This window comes from Saimiri boliviensis, chromosome 7 (genome assembly GCF_048565385.1).
Source record: "Saimiri boliviensis isolate mSaiBol1 chromosome 7, mSaiBol1.pri, whole genome shotgun sequence".
NCBI classification, from domain to species: Eukaryota; Metazoa; Chordata; class Mammalia; order Primates; family Cebidae; genus Saimiri; species Saimiri boliviensis.
Window position 1 is genome coordinate 56,815,519 of NC_133455.1, and position 17,303 is coordinate 56,832,821.

The following is a 17,303-nucleotide window of genomic DNA, read 5'->3' on the forward strand; positions in this document are numbered from 1 at the left end:
CGATTAAAAATTCCACTATTATGCAAACAATAGCGGGAATTTTATATATATAATCTTGCAGGTGGGGAGGCTGTGTCTTTATGCCAAGAACTGTATTTACTCTGGTTGTAGACAAATGTGAAAGTAACTTTATGCTTAATTAAATAAATTTTTGTTGTTGTTGTTTTTTAAATGAGAAATAAATTTCTTTTTTCTTTGGAAACAAATAAACAAAACAGTAATGAGGAACTGAATGTTAATCTCCAAGATGATGGGAAAAATGTTTCCAGGCCATGTCAGAGGTTTTCATGGGAGACCTCTTGTCACAGTCCTGGAGGCCTAGGACAAAATGGTTTCATGGCCCAGGACTAGGGACTGTTAGGCATATAGATATATGACAAGTTAGCCATGTGTGGGAATTAAGAAATGAAGAAATTGTACTTGTAAATGCATCAAGTCTTCACAAATCCAAGGTCAATTTTCTTATTTTAAAAATGAAGGCAATGCCAGCTCCACAAGAATGGTTTGAATATAAAATAGTTACATGAAAGGACTTTGGAAGCTGTAAGGTAAGACACAAATGTACAATAATAATAATAAATAACATCCCTGTAGAGAGCTAGCCCTTTTCTGTACCTAAGCCTTTTTCTCAGGAGACTGGTAGAAGAGAAACTCTTTATAGATTGAAAAATATCTAATTTCTACAAAGAAGAGCTCTTGGGGAAAAAAAAACAAGCAAAACAACCAAACCAAACAGAGACACTAAACTCCAAGAGAATAGCCTAAGGCTTTTTAATATAATTCTGATCTTGCCCTACTTAGGAACAGGCTTTTAACACAATATTGATACAACTAAAAAACAACAGAGTTAATACATATAGCATTTATACCATTTGAGGTATTTGGCTATGCTAGGATTTTTTCCTCCCTAGTGGAACCATTCATTGAGAAATATGGCTTTAGAACACAATATTCTATCAAAATTGGAAAACAGAGATTGTTTTATTTGAAAACATCAGATATGCAGTGATCCTTTCTTTCAGTGTCATTTCTTTCACTTAAATCTTCAGGTTTATTAAGCCTTGATTCTCAATTAGAATGAGTTCTCTAAGTCCCTGTTATAAATATAATTATATTATCCTTTCACATCTAAATCACATTAAGTTCTAATAAGTGTGCAACAATAAGACAGGTAAGCATGGAATGGCAATTAGAAAAATAGTATACATTGCTTTTTGCATATTTTAAAACTGAATAATAAAAGGTATTTTCCATTTTGCCACGTAAGGTGCTGAGTTCAGGAATATTTTCATGGAAATCAGGTCCTTTCCCCAGGTGCTGGCTTGGTATACTCCATAGATACTACTAATTCCTTTACAAAGTTGATCCATGAATATTTACTGATAAAGAGATCTTAGTGGTCATCTAGTACTACTCATTTATTTTATAGCTGAAGAAATCTCCTTTGCTAGGTATTTTTATTTAGTTCATTTATTAGTATTACTAGTGGTAAGTAGTTATTAATTTGTGAACTTTTGCTACACATATTAATAACAAATAATTCTTAGAAAATTTATTTTATCATATAAATTTGGAAGCATCCAGATTCTGTCACCACAACTAATTAAAATTCTGGCATTTATTAGCCTTTGGTGGCAGAAAATTACAGCAGGTTTTTGCTGAAATATTGAACATAAACTAGAAATAATAAATTTTCATCCTAGCAGGATGTACATGTACCACTTAAATCATTTCAAGAACAAATACCACAAAGACAAATAATAATATTAGATGCCTTAATGTCATATGAAAAATACCACTACCACCAATAACAACTATGACAGTAACAGTAAAAACAAAAATCCAACAATATTTATTCAATGGTTGTTCTTGGAATTTTCTGGACTTGGAATGATCTTAAGCACCTTAAATGAATAATGTCATTTAATACTTGAAAAATGTATTAACTCATTTAGAAAACACTGAAAGCACAGAGATGAGAACATATTTAGAAAATAAAGATTCTCTGTTTTATTAGACTAACATGGTGAAATATTAAGATTAAATAGACTGGTCAAATTTTTTTCAGTGTTTTTCTTGTTACATCTGTATCTATTCTTAGCGTTAAAGAGCTCACCATAATGCTTACATGTTTTTTTTGTTTATTTCTTTGTTTTACAAATTTAAATTTATTGAATAAGCACAGTAGAGAAGGGAATAAAAAACATTCCAATAGTGGTTTGCATATTTTCTTTCTTGTTAAAACTCAGTGTTTTACTTTCCTTTTTTTCTGTCTGTCTTTTTTGTGTTATACTTTTGGCTTATGTTGGTGATACATCTTCCTCTTCTTCCTCCTCTTATTTTTCCTCTTCCTCCATCTTTTCTTTTTGTGTTTCCTCCTCTTTCTCCTCTCCCTCTTCTTTTTCCTCCTCCATTTCCATTATTTCCAATTCCATTTCTGTTTCCTCTTTCTCTTTCTTCTTTTCCTCTTTTTCCTCTTCTTTCTCTTCTTCAGATTCCTCAGGGGTAAATATTATTTGTCGTTCCAACAAGATATTTGGAAAATGAGACTGTACTATCAAAACAGTTGTGACACACAGCATAAAACATAATATTCTCAATAATAAAATGAACGTGCACAGTGGATCACACACAATTGGCCGGGGCACTTCCCATTTTGGATACCAAAATTGGTAATCTGTAAATAAAGAAGCAATTGAAAGCTGGATTTCACATAAAGTAGTTAAATTGTTTAAGAAATAAAGGACAGTACATACATATGGCTTCATCACGTTCTGCATTACCTAGAAAGAAAAAGAAAGTCCATAAAATTTTAGATAAAATTTCTTCTTTCTCTAAAAAATATGATAATTTCCCAACAATAGTGCCCCTTTCTCTTAGTTCTCAGGCATTGTCTTTGATGTCCCCTCTCCAACCAGTAGCCAGTTTCAAAGTACAATATACTCCCTTTTAGTGAACTCAGCCTGGTCTGCTACAGAAAGTATGAAAATATAGGCGTAAGGAGACATGCATTCTAGTGCTAATTCTGTCTTCACATCATTGACTTAAATAAGTCTCTCCACTTCCATCCTTAAAAGATGGTTCCAGCTCCAACATTCTAGGATTTTATAATATCTCTTATTTTCATCTCTCTTCCCCCCCAGATCATTCCTAATTAATCTTAGAAATCTATTCACTTTCCTCATGTAATTCTTATTTTCAGAACCTTTCAGTTGCTCTTAATTTCCCAGATGGCAAAGTTAACTCTATAGCCTGGCATTCAATATTTTTAGTTAACTAGTCAAATGAGATAATAATACTTTTTAGGAAATAAATTCCCTTTTTTCTGCTCATTTGGGTTGAGAGATGTATCATTCCGTTTTCACACTGCTATAAATAACTACCCAAGACTGGGTAATTTACGGAAAAAAGATTTAATTGAATCACAGTTCTGCATGGCTGGGCAGGCAACAGGAAATTTAAAATCATGGCAGAAGGTGAAGGGGAAACAAGGCATGTCTTACATGATGGCAGGAGAGACAGTGAACGGGAACTGTCAAACACTTTTAAACCATCAGATCTCATGAGAACTCACTCACCAACACGAGAACAGCATGTAGGAAACTGCACCCATGATCCAATAACCTCTCATCAGGTCCCTCCCTCAACACTTGGGGATTACCATTTAAGATGAGATTTTGGTGGTAACATAGAGCCAAACTACATCATTCTGCCCCGGCCCCCTCCAAATCTCATGTCCTTCTCACATTTCAAAACACAATCATGACTTTCCAAGGGTCCAAAAAAATCTAACCTCATTCTAGCATTCACCCAAAAGTCCAAGTTCAAAGTCTCATCTAAGAAAAAGACAAGTCCCTTCCATCTATAAGCTTATAAAATCAAAAGCAAGTTAGTTACTTCTAAGATAAAATGAGGGTACAGACATTGGGTAAATACTCCCATTTCAAGTAGGAGAAATTAGCTGAAACAAAGGGGATACATGCCCCATGCAAGTTCGAAACCCAACAGGGCAGTCATTGACTCTTAAAGTTCCAAAATAATCTCCTAGATGTCTCACATCCAGGGCATGCTGATGCAAGGGGTAGGCTTCCAAGGCCTTGGGAAGCTCTGCCCCTGTGGCTCTGCAGGGTTCAGTCCTGTGGCTGCTTTCATAGGCTGGCATTGAGCACCTGTGGCTTTTTCAGACCCATAGTGCAAGCTGTCATTCTGGGATCTGGAGGATGGTGACCCTCTTCTCACAGCTCTATTAGGCAGTGCCCCAGTAGAGACTCTGTGAAGGGGCTCCAACTCCACATTTCCTTTCTAGTATTGCCCTAGTAGAGGTTCTCTATGAGGGCTCCACCCCTGCAGCAGATATCTACTTGGACATCCAGGTGTTTCCACACATCCTCTGAAATCCAGGCAAAGTTTCCCAAAGCTCAACTCTTGTCATCAATGCACCTGCAGGCTTAACACCACATGGAAGCTGCCAATGTGCTGCCAAGGCTTGGGGCTTACACCCTTTAAAGCAATGGCCTGAGCTGTACCTTGGCCCCTTTGAGCCATGGCTTAAACTGGAATGGCTGGGAGGAAAGGGACCATATCCCAAGGCTGCACGGAGCAGTGGGGGCCTGGGCCTGGCTCAAGAAACAATTTTTCCCTCCTAGGCATCTGGGCCTGTGATGAGAGGGGCTGCCATAAAAATCTCTGAAATGTCTTGGAGACATTTTCTCCATTTTCTTGGTGATTAACGTTTGGCTCCTTGTTACTTATGCAGATTTCTGCAGCCAGCTTGAATTTCTCCCTAGAAAAAATAAAATGTATATATTTTTCTACCACATAGTCAGGCCTCAAATTTTCCAACCTTTTATGCTTTGTTTCCCTTTTAAAAATAAGTGTTAATTTCAGATCATCTTTTTGTAAATGCATATGTTGATGTGCTTTTAGAAACATCCAGGTTACACCTTGAGTGCTTTGCTGCTTAGATATTTCTCCTGCCAGACACCCTAAATTATCTCTCTCAAATTCAAAGTTCCACAGATCTCTAGGGTATGCGTAAAAATGCCACAAGTCTCTTTGCTAAAGCATAGCAAGAATGATCTTTATTTCAGTTCTCAATAAATTCCTCATCTCCATCTGAGACCACCTCAACCTGGACTTTACTGTCCATCTCACTATCAGCATTTTGGTCAAAACTATTCAACAAGACTCTAGGAAGTTCCAAACATTCCCACATCTTCCTGTCTTCTTCTAAGCCCTCCAAATGGTTCCAACTTCTACCTGTTACCCAGTTCCAAAGTTGCTTCCACATTTTCAGGTATCTTTATACCAGTGCCCCAAACTCCTGGTACTAATTTCCTGTATTAGTTCATTTTCACACTGCTATAAAGAAGTACCTGAGACTGGATAATTTATAAAGAAAGATGGTTTAATTGACTTACAGTTATGCATGGCTGGAGAGGTCTCAGGAAATTTACAATCATGACATAAGGTGAAGGGAAAGCAAGGCACATTTTAGATAGTGGGAAGAGAGGTGGGGGGCAACTGCCAAACACTTTAAACCATCAGATCTCATGAGAACTCACTCATATCATGATAACAGTATGAAAAAAACTGGTCCCATGATCCAATCACCTCCCACCAAGTCTCCCCACTCCACATGTGGAGATTACAATTCAAGATGATATTTTGGTCGGGACACAGAGCTAAATATTATGATGATCAGATAACCAATCCTGAATTCCACTAGGAAGCAGAGTGGGAAGATAAATGAGCTCTTACACATAAATAACCCAATAGCAACAAAAGACTTTGTCTTGAAATAATATTACTCTTAGGGGAAAATTTAGAACTCAATATTAAGGCACCTTGGAGATCAACTGACCTTTTGGATCTTTGAAGATATTTTAGTCCTTTGCACTTGGTCTTACTTCATACTTTATATAATGGCTTTATTATACTTTAAGTTCTGTGGCACATGTGCAGAACATGCAGTTTTTTTACATAGATATGCATGTGCCATGGTGCTTTGCTGCACTGATCAGCCTGTCATCTACATTAGGTATTTCTCCTAATGCCATTCCTCCCCTAACCCCCCACCTCCAAACAGGTCCCAGTGTGTGATGTTACCCTCCCTATGTCGATGTGTTCTCATTGTTCAACTTGAGAACATGTGGTGCTTTGGTTTTCTGTTCTTGTGATAGTTTGCTGAGAATGATAGTTTCCAGCTTCATCCATGTCCCTGCAAATGACATAAACTCATTCTATTTTATGGCTGTATAGAATTCCATGGTGTATATGTGACACATCTTCTTTATCCAGTCCATCAGTGATGGGCATTTGGGTTGGTTCCAAGTCTTTGCTATTGTGAAAAGTGCCACAATAAACATACATGTGCACACATCTTTATAGTAGAACAATTTATAATCCTTTGGGTATATACCAAGTAATGGGATTGCTGGGTCAAATGGTATTTCAAGTTCTAGATCCTTGAGGTAACACCACAATGTCTTCCACAATGGTTGAATTAATTTACTCCCACCAACAGTGTAAAAGCATTCTTATTTCTCCACATCCTCTCCAGCATCTGTTGTTTCCTGACTTTTTAATGATCACCATGCTAACTGGTGTAAGATGGTATCTCAATGTGGTTTTGATTTGCATTTCTCTAATGACCAGTGGTGATGAGCTTTTATCATGAATTTGTTTGCTTTTGCTTCTCTAGTTCCTTTATTCTTTTTTTCCTCTCTCTATCACTCAGGCTGGAATACCGTGGTGTGATCTCGGCTCACTGCAACCTCCGCCTCCTGAGTTCAAGCAATTCTTCTACCTCAGACTCTTGAGTAGCTGGCATTACAGGTGTGCACCATGATGCCTGGCTAATTTTTTGTAGTTTTAGTAGAGATGAGGTTTCACTATGTTGGTCAGGCTGGTCTTGAACTCCTGACCTCATGATCCGCCTGCCTTGGCCTCAAATCTCAAAGTGCTAGGATTACAGGAGTGAGCCACCCTGCCAAGTCCACTTCTCTAGTTCTTTTAATTGTGATGTTAGGGTGTTTATTTTAGATCTTTCCTGCTTTCTCTTGTGGGAATTTAGTGCTATAAGTATTCCTCTACACACTGCTTTAAATGTATCCCAGAGATTCTGGTAAGTTGTGTCTTTGTTCTCACTGGTTTCAAAGAACATCTTTATTTCTGTTTTAATTTTGTTATTTACCCAGTAGTGATTCGGGAGCAAGTCATTCAGTTTTCATGTAGTTGTGAGGTTTTGAGTGAGTTTCTTAATCCTGAGTTCTAATTTGATTGCACCGTGGTCTGAAAGACTGTTTGTTATGATTTCTGTTCTTTTGCATTTGCTGACGAGTACTTTACTTCCAATTATGTGGTTGATTTCAGAATAAGTGTGATGTAACACTGAGAAGAATGCATATTCTGTTGATTTGGGATAGAGAATTCTGTAGATGTCTATTAGGTCTGCTTGGTCCAGATCTGAGTTCAAGTCCTGAACATCCTTGTTAATTTTCTGTCTCATTGATTTGTCTAATATTGACAGTGGGGTATTGAAGTCTCCTGCTATTATTATGTGGGAGTCTAAGTCTCTTTGTAGGTCTCTAAGAACTTGTTTTATGAATCTGGGTGCTTTTGAATTGGGTCCATATATATTTAGGGTAGTTAGCTCTTCCTGTTGCATTGATCTCTTTACCATTATGTAATACCCTTCTTTTTCATTTTTTGTTCTTTGTTGGTTTAAAGTCTATTTTATCAGAGATTAGGATTGCAACTCTGCTTTTTTGTTTTGTTTTGTTTTGTTTTTTTGCTTTCCATTTGCTTAATAAATGTTCTTCCATTCTTTTATTTTGAGCCTATGTGTGTTTTGCACATGAAATGTATTCTCCTGAATACAGCACATTGATGGGTCTTGACGTTTTATCCAATTTGCCAGTCTGTGTCTTTTAATTGGGGCATTTAGCCCATTTACATTTAAGGTTCATATTGTTATGTTTGAACTTGATCCTGTCATTATAATGCTAGCTAGATATTTTGCCTGTTAGTTGATGCAGTTTCTTCATAGCGTTGACGGTCTTTATAATTTGGTACGTTTTTGCTGTGGCTGGTATGGGTTATTCCTTTCTCTATTTAGTGCTTCCTTTGGCTCTTGTAACAGAGGTCTGGTGGTAACAAAATCTCTCAGCATTTTCTTAACTGTAAAGGATTTTATGTCTCCTTTGTTTATGAAGCTTAGTTTGGCTGGATATCAAATTCTGAGTTGAAAATTCTTTTCTTTAAGAATGTTGAATATTGTCCCCCACTCTCTTCTGGCTTGTAGGGTTTCTGCAGAGATAACCACTGTTAGTCTGAGGAGCTTCCCTTTGTGGGTAACCTGACCTTTCTCTCTGGCTGCCCTTAATATGTTTTCCTTCATTTCGGCCTTGGTGAATCTGACAATTATGTATGTTGGGGTTGCCCTTCTCAAGCAATATCTTTGTGGTGTTGTCTGTATTTCCTGAATTTGAATGTTGGCCTGCCTGACTAGGTTGGGGAAGTTCTCCTGGATAATATTCTGAAAAGTGTTTCCCAAGTTGATTCCATTTTGCTTGTCTCTTTCAGGTACACCAGTCAAATGTAGATTTGGTCTTTTCATGTAGTCCCATATTTCTTGGAGGCTTTGTTTGTTTGTTTGTTTGTTTTTCAGTCTTTTTTCTTTAGTTATATTTCCAAAGTAGCATTATTACCAAATCAATACAAAATTATAAAGTTAATTTTGTATTGTAGAGATGAAACCAGGAAGTACAGTTCTATGAATTATTTTCTCTGTATAGCTTCAGGTTAGAGTTTGCCAATGAAAGGAATGCAAATGAAATAGGATTTCTTGCATTTCTTAGTCATGACCTCCATATTCCTTAGTTATTTTCTAGCATTTTTGTTTCCTTTTGCTGTTTCCAGTGTAATCTTAACTTCTATAATGATTTAATTTTTTCCTAATGTTTCTACCAGTAATTTCATCTTCTTTTATCTTGAAAAATCTTCTGTGACCTTTATGTGTTTGCCTTTAAGTTTCTTTCTTTCTTTTTTTTTTTTCCTAGAGTCTCATTATATCAGTAATTTCATCTTCTTTTGTCTTGAAAAATCTTCTGTGACCTTTATGTGTTTGCCTTTAAGTTTCTTTCTTTTTTTTTTTTTTTTTTTTTCCTGGAGTCTCATTCTGTCACGTAGGCCAGAAGGCAATGGCATGGTCTCAGTTCACTGCAACCTCTGCCTCCCTGGTTCAAGTGATGCTCCTGCCTTGGTCTCCCAAGTAGTTGGGATTACAGGTGCATATCACCAAATCCGGCTAATTTTTTGTATTTTTAGTAGAGATGGAGTTTCACCATGTTGGCCAGGCTGGTCTCAAATCCCTGACCTCAGATGATCCACTCATCTAAGCCTCCCAAAGTGCTGGGATTACAGGCATGAGTCATTACACCCATTCTAGATTCTTGTTTTAAGCTACTTTATAAAGTTTTTTTATTGAAGATGGTATATCTGTTCTTGTTTTCTACATATTCTATGACAGTAACATGGTGGTGAGCATTTTTCTCTTGCCATTTGTTTTTCTCTTTTTCTTAGAGTTTTGTTTTTTTTTTTTTTTAATAGATCATGTACTGGTTTTTCCTGATTATTTTTATTAGTTGTTTATGCTGTGTAAAATCACCCTAGACATAACAGCTTAAGACAACATATGTTTATAATAGGGTCTGTGGTTGGGAGTTTGGCCATGGTGTGACTGGGTCCTCTGTTTCAGAGTGTCATCAGCCTGAAATCAAAGTATTGACTAGAGTGTGATGACTGAAGAAGATTCTGCTTCCAAACTTGCTTAGGTTCTTGGCAGAATTCCCTATGGCTGCAGGACTGAGAACTCCAGTTTTTTGCTGGCTGTTGGCTAGTGACCACCTTCTGCTCATAGAGCCTACCTACAAGTCTCTGCCACATGGTTCTTTCCGTAGACAGTTGATAACAGAACTGCTTGCTTCTTTAAAGCCAGTTCAAGAAGCATAGTGAATGTGCTAGCAAGATGAAGTCTTATATAATATAACATAATCACAAGAAGTGACATCCCATCATCTTTGGCATATAATATAACGTAACCACAATAGTGACATCATGTTATCTTTGTCGTATTCTAATGATCAGAAGCATGTCACAGGTCCCATTCACATTCACAGGGAGGGAATTATATAAGAGCCTAAATACTAGAAGGTAAGGATCATTTGTGGTCACCTAGGGCTTTTCTGCCACATTATTCATCTTTGAACAAATCAATTTTCACCGAGGCATTTGCAGGCTGTTGTGTGGGAGAAGCCAGTCTCTAAGTTAACTGGACTTTTCTCTAGCTCACTGGTAAATTTCTTTATGTCAAAAGATTGTATATGTGAGGTCCTTTTTAGCCTGTATTTCTCCCTATCAGACAAAGATTGGTATTTGCAAGGCTGTCAAAATACACAGTTTTCTTTAGTCAGGATAGACTTCTTACTGCAAATATGTCATTTTGTAGGTGATTTCTCATTCTGGTTGCACATTAGTTTCATGGGGCTGCTAAAAAATTATGACAAAATAGATGGCTTTAAAAAAACCAAAAATTTATTCTCCCACAGTTCTAGAGGCCAGAATTCTGAAAACACCATATTGGCAAGGTCATGTAGCTTTTGAGCCTCTAAAGGAGGATCCTCCCTGGCCTCTTCCCAGCTTCTGGTGGCTCCCAGCAATACCTGGCCTTCCTTGGCTTGTAGCTGCGTCACTTCAATCTTTGCCTCTATTCACGTGGCCTTCTCTCCTTCAAGTGTGTCCCTGTGTGCCCTTTTCTCCTCTGATAAGAATACCAATAAGTGGATTTAGGACTCACCCTAATGCCGTATGACTTCATCTTAATTTACTAATTACATCTGTGAACACTCCCTTTCCAAATAAAATCACATTGTGATGTTTTGGGTAAATTTGTATTTTGGGAGAACATTATTCAATAACCCATTGCAGACTACATGTTCTACTTCTCATTGGTGGAAAACTGTTTAGGAGTTTCTGATTTTAGCCTATGCATTCTGTCTCTATTGTCTCAGAAATGTAATTGTTGAGTTTGCCCTTCAGGGTTTGCCACCTACTTTAAAAATGTGCTCTATGGGCTTTGAGATCTGCAACTACTGTGGAGATAACTTCTCTGAATTTGATTGACAACTTTTATATATACTTGGTAAAGGGGTATAAATAACTCTGAATTTTAGTGAATATAGAGTTTACATTTATTTTTTATTTTTCTTATAGTTTCAGAGTGACATAAAAGGAGAATGGAGTAGGGCCAAATATTTTTCTATTTAAAAAATGATCTTCCAGTTCTTTTTCTGGATAAGACGGCACAAGCATTCCAATGTTTTTCTCCCATTGAATAAAACTATAGTGCATGGATAGAATGCACAGGCAGCTATTTGAGAACCCTGAAAAGTAAACATCTATAAGAAGCTTGAGAAAGAACACTAGAACCAAAGTGCTGCTGAACTGGTGGTGAGTTCATCATTATTTCTTTCTCTGGTATCTCTCAGCATGAACTCAATACTTTCCCAAACCTAGAAGGGAGCACTATGGTACAGGCAGAGAGATCTAGGTGGGTACTCTAGTTCTAGCTCAAAGAGTGGGAAATGGAACTCCGAATTTGATTATTTTTCTTTCTTGTTTTTTCCATTCTCTCATATCCCAGCCTTCAGTCAATACAGTGGCAGTGATGGTGACAGTGACTATGGACAGCAAAAGGAACTTATAGAGCAAAAGCTCTGAGGAGAGGAATTTTCTTCTCCATTTGATTAACCTGTGGCTTCCAGAGGGCAAGGCCAAACTCCCTTTTCTGTTTTCTGTTTTTTATCTCCATCCTCCTGCTGCTTAGGTCCTGAACACGGCTCAGTCATAGAAGTGGGTGTTTTTGACTAGAACACAGAAAAGGGGAGATCTAGGGAACTAGAAGGCACCAGATAGATAGCAGAGAGGAACAAGCTCAGAAAAGGATAGAGAGAGACTCCACAAAGCGCTTGATGAATTTCTGGGCTTACTCAAGCATGTAAGCCAGACATGGGTCTGATACTAATTAGCACATCAATGACCTTGAGAACTGAGCTAATCAGTAAAACTTTCCCTCTGTCCCAAAGTAACCAGTAGATTGTATTCTTGTGGGATTGATCTAAATAGTTCCACAAGGGCTTTGAAAACTTTGAAACCATGGCCCGCAGAAGGCAGATTAGAAATTATGGTCCAAGTCTCACCAAGTCAAATATCTTCTAAAGCAAAAATTCGACTTTCTCCATAAAATTTAAACAAGATCCAATATCTCATAATGAAATATTCAGAATTCTAGGATACAATTCAACCACAAAAGTCTCAACTGAAATGAGAAAAGGCAAGTAATAACCACCAGTGACAAGGTAAAACAGATATCAGAGTTGTCAAAGACTTTAAATAAAAGTTAAGATGAAAAGTATCAACCAAGAAACAGAAGATATAATAAAGAACTAAATAGAAATTTTAGAACTGAAAAATAAAAAATAACTGAAAGAAATTAATAGTAAACTACAGATGATAGAGCAGCGAGTCTATGAAGTTGAAGGTAAATCAATAGAAATGATCCAATATGAGAAAAAAAAATAGATTTTAAAAAATTAAAAGAGTGTCAGGGAACCCATGAGATAGCAAAAGAAAAACTCTAACTTTCATGTCATCAGAAGAAAAATGAGTGTGGTGCTGAAAAAAACTCGAAGAGATCATGGCTGAAAATGTCCCAAGATTGGAAAACGATATAAACCTACACATTTAAGAAGTTGAGCATTTCAGAAGAAATCTATGACCAGAAACGTAATAATCAAACTGTTGAAAATTAAAGACAAAAACCCCAAATCTTAAAAGTAGCCAGAGGAAAATACCATTACCTATAAAGAAACAAATAATTAAATGACTGGATTTCTCATCAGAAACCACTGAGGCCAGAAAGCGGTGGCACAATATTTTTGAAGTGCTAAAATGAAACAACAACAACAAAATTCTCAAGAACTGCATATGCAGCAAGAATAAAAAAGAAATAAAGACATTTTTAAACGAAGAAATTCTAAGGGAATTTTTAGCCAGTAGACTTAGTCTAAAAAAATTGCTTAAGTAAATTCTTCATATAGGAAGTATATTATACCAGAAAAAATATAGGAATAAGAGGGATGAAGGAAGAGCCTATTAAAAGCTGTTTTCTCTCTTGAGTTCTTTAAAATATGCTTGAGAGTTGAAAATAAAAGTATATCATTGATGGTGTTTTCAATGAATGTAGATAAAATATGTAAGGCAACTACAGGATATATGTGATAGGATCCCAATGGTGTTAAAGTTTCTACATTCCAATTGAAGTGGTCAACTACTGATTCTACTGATTCTAAATAGACTATGAAAAATAAGTATACATGTCATTATCCCTACAGTAACCATTAAAAAATTTATAGGAGGTGGCCGAAATAGCTCAGCTGGGAGAGTGTTAGACTGAAGAAAAAATTTATAGAGATACACGAAAATCACAACAGATAAGTTAAAAGGAATATAAAAAATTGTTCGAATAACCTGAAAGAAGGAATAGAAAGAAGAGTAAAAACAAGAACCAGGGAGGAAAAAACAGAAAACAAATAACAAAATGGTAGACCTAAATTCAGACATACTAATAACAATATTAAGTGTATATGGGCTGAATACGAATACAGCAATTAGAAGAGATTGTCAGAATGGATTAAAACAATTATATGCTGTTTATAAGAAACTCACTTGAAATTTAATAATATAGATATTTTAAAAATCAATATTAGAATAGATATTATAGCAAATAAAATTATAAGGGATAAAGAGAGACATTACGTATTGATAAAATGGTGAGTTCACCTGGAAAGCATAATAATTATAATTGTATGTGCACTTAACAGAGCTTCAACATACACAAAGGAAACCTGACAGAGCTGAGAGAAGAAATGTAAAAATCTGCCTACAATTAGAGTTGGAGACTTCACTATTCCTCTCTCAAAAATTGACAGAACAACTAGACAGAAAATTATCAAGAATATAGAAAGACTCAACAATACCATCAATCGACAGAATCAAACTTATTACAGAACACTGCACTCAACAATAGCAGAATCACATACTTGTTTTCAAACAGCCATAGAAACATATACTGAGGTAGTATATGTCTCAGGCCAAAAAATAAACCTTAACAATTTTTTTTTTTTTTTGAGACGGAGTTTCGCTCTTGTTACCCAGGCTGGAGTGCAATGGCACAATCTCGGCTCACCGCAACCTCCGCCTCCTGGGTTCAAGCAATTCTCCTGCCTCAGCCTCCTGAGTAGCTGGGATTACAGGCACGCACCACCATGCCCACCTAATTTTTTGTATTTTTAGTAGAGACGGGGTTTCACCATGTTGACCAGGATGGTCTCGATCTCTTGACCTCGTGATCCACCCGCCTCGGACTCCCAAAGTGCTGGGATTACAGGCTTGAGCCACCACGCCTGGCCAATACCCTGAAATCTATATATTGTATTCTCTGAACACAAAGACATGAAATTAGAAATTAATAACAGACACATTTTAAAATATCACTTATAACAAAATCAAAAATAAGAAATATGAAGGAATAATGCTAATAAAACATTTACAGAATCTGTATTCTGAAAACTAATAAACATTGATAAAAGAATACCCCCCAAATTAAAAACAAACTGTATTTATGGATTGGAATATTCAATATTGTCAATGTTCATTATTCCGCTGCCAATTATCTATAGGTTTTATGTAACTTCTATCAAAATCCCAGGAAAGTGTTGCGTAAAGACACAGATGTCCTTGTCTCTTCTTGTCTTTCTCCCACTGTTTCTCTCCACTCTCCTGCAGTATTTCTCATTGTTTCCCTGCCCCAGGATTTCATCCTTAGATGAAGCACAACCCAGGTGAGTGCTTCCTTTTTTATGTTTTTAGCTTCATCTATATACTAACAATTCTCAATATACCCCTGATCTATAGCTTAAGTTGAGTAGTGGTCTCTACTGAGATCTTAAACGGTTATCTAAAGCTAATAATGATCAAAACTGAACCCATCATCTCTTTTCTGTAGCTTCTCCTCTTCATATAACTCATATTTCGACTGTACCATTAGTCACCCAAATGCCAATTCTGGCATTTTCTTTCTTTCTTTCTTTTTTTTTTTTTTTTTTAAGAGGGAGTCTTACCCTGTCACCCAGGTTGGAGTACAGTGGTGCAATCTTGGCTTACTACAACTTCTGCCTCCTGGGTTCAAGTGATTCTCCTGCCTTAGCCTCCCGAAGAGCTGGGACTACAGGCATGCACCACCATGCCTGGCTAATTTTGATACTTTTAGTAGAGACGGGGTTTCACCACGTTGGTAAGGTTGGTTTCAAACTCCTGATCTCAGGTGATCCACCAGCCTCAGCCTCCCAAAGTGCTGGGATTATAGGCGAGAGCCACAGTTCCCAGTCCTGGCATTTATCTTATGCTCTCTCTTTCTCTCATCACCAGATCAGTCTCCAAGATTTGCTAATTTGGGTCTATAAATGTTAATCAAATTGGTCTTGTCTCTATTTCTCTTATAAAAACTAATATGAACTTCTTTCCTCCTCTGGGCTATAACAAAAGCCTCCAGAGTGATTTACGTTCCTAAGATTTTATAACCTTTTTAAGAAATTAAAAAAAAATTGAAATAATTCCTAATTACAAAGAAGTTTCAATACTTTACAAGTAACTTTTGTTTTGAACCATTTGAATATAAGTTGTCAACCTGATATCTAATCTTCCCAGAGTATTTACTATGCATGTGCTACAAAGACAATCTACATAATCACAATATAATTATCAAAACCAAGAAATTAAGTTACATCACTACCATCTAATCTACATATTCCATTAAATGTTTGCCAATTCTAACAATAGTGCCCTTTATAGCAAAAATGTCTTGTGCAGAACCATGTATTACATCTAGTGTTCATGCTTTTAATTCTTTCTTTGACCTTCATTTTTGAAAATAAAGTCAGTTATTTTGTAGACAAATCTTAATTTTTCAAAGCAAATCTACAAGTTGGACTTATTTGATGCTTCCTTGTGATTGGATTAGGTTATGCATCTTTCCTAGAAATGCCACAGAAGTCATGTTATGCTCTTCTCATTGCATCCTCTCAAGTAGTGTATGGTTTTCCCATTACTAAGGATGTTCACTTTGATCATCTATAATATGTTCTGGATTCATCTTATACTTTCCCTACCCTATCCCTGGAATCAGGCTTTTTCTCCAATGACTCCTGATTCCTTTGCTTGAATATTAGAACTTAGAAATCAAGATCTAGGTGCTAGGTATGCTCAATGCTTTGGGGGTCACTTTCTACAGAGCCCTGTCAGAGCTAGGAAATATATGTATGTATGTATGTAGATGCATATATATGTATATATACATATATATATATATGTATACAGATACATATATATATGCTTATTTATTAAAATTCTTAATTTCCAATGCTTCTAATTCTAATTCACCACCATATGATTCATGTCCATTTTTTTCCTTTACAAATTCATACTCCATTTCTGACAGTGAGAAAACTAGCCCCCATTATCCAAAATTAATTTCATTTTTTTTAATCAATCCTCCAGTATGCTTCCAATCTCCCATCATTGTCTTTACCCCTACCACACATAGGTGCCCTCCGCACTCTGCTTAAACTTAGACACTCAGATTTAGCAAATAAAAATAAAGGATGCCAGGTTACATTTGAATCTCAGGAAGCAGTAATTATTTTCTTAGTATAAGTCTGTCCAATGCAATATTTGGAATATATTTATGCTGAAAAATTGTCTTGTATTAATCTGGCAGTTTAGGAGCTGACCCTCCGCTTGAACACTCTCCCACCCTGCTCAGACTTTGAAACCCAGCTCTGGGTTTCTGCACATGTGGATTCATTTCTTACTCCACTAGGGCCCTGACCTTACCCATGTCAAGTTATCTTCCCCACAGTCAAACTTTCCTCACCTAATTTGCATTCTGACACCTCATGTGTGATTGCCCCTAAGCATGGATACCCCCTTTACTGGCTTAGGTTCTGAAATCTCTTCTCAGCCCAACCAATGTGGACTCTACTTATTCTGCTTGGCCTCAAACAACCACTGCCAGACCATCCTCCAGGGATGCCTTCCTTACTGGCTTAAACTCTCCCTTCCAACCCATGTTGATGCTCTCCTCACCTTGCTTGGGCACAGATGCCACATGCTGAGTCACCCCT

General features: G+C 36.7%; 1 protein-coding gene across 1 annotated transcript in view; it reads right to left on the reverse strand.

Annotated features, from left to right (window-relative positions):
- Positions 1 to 2,336: 2,336 nt before the first annotated feature.
- Positions 2,337 to 17,303, reverse strand: part of GLIPR1L2 (GLIPR1 like 2) — a 44,796-nt gene continuing 29,829 nt past the window's right edge. The window contains exons 5-6 of the mRNA XM_003927814.3: positions 2,757 to 2,783; positions 2,337 to 2,677 (exon numbers count right to left, since the gene is read on the reverse strand). Coding sequence (XP_003927863.1) covers positions 2,337 to 2,677; positions 2,757 to 2,783 — 368 coding nt within the window. The remainder of the gene's footprint in view (positions 2,678 to 2,756; positions 2,784 to 17,303) is intronic.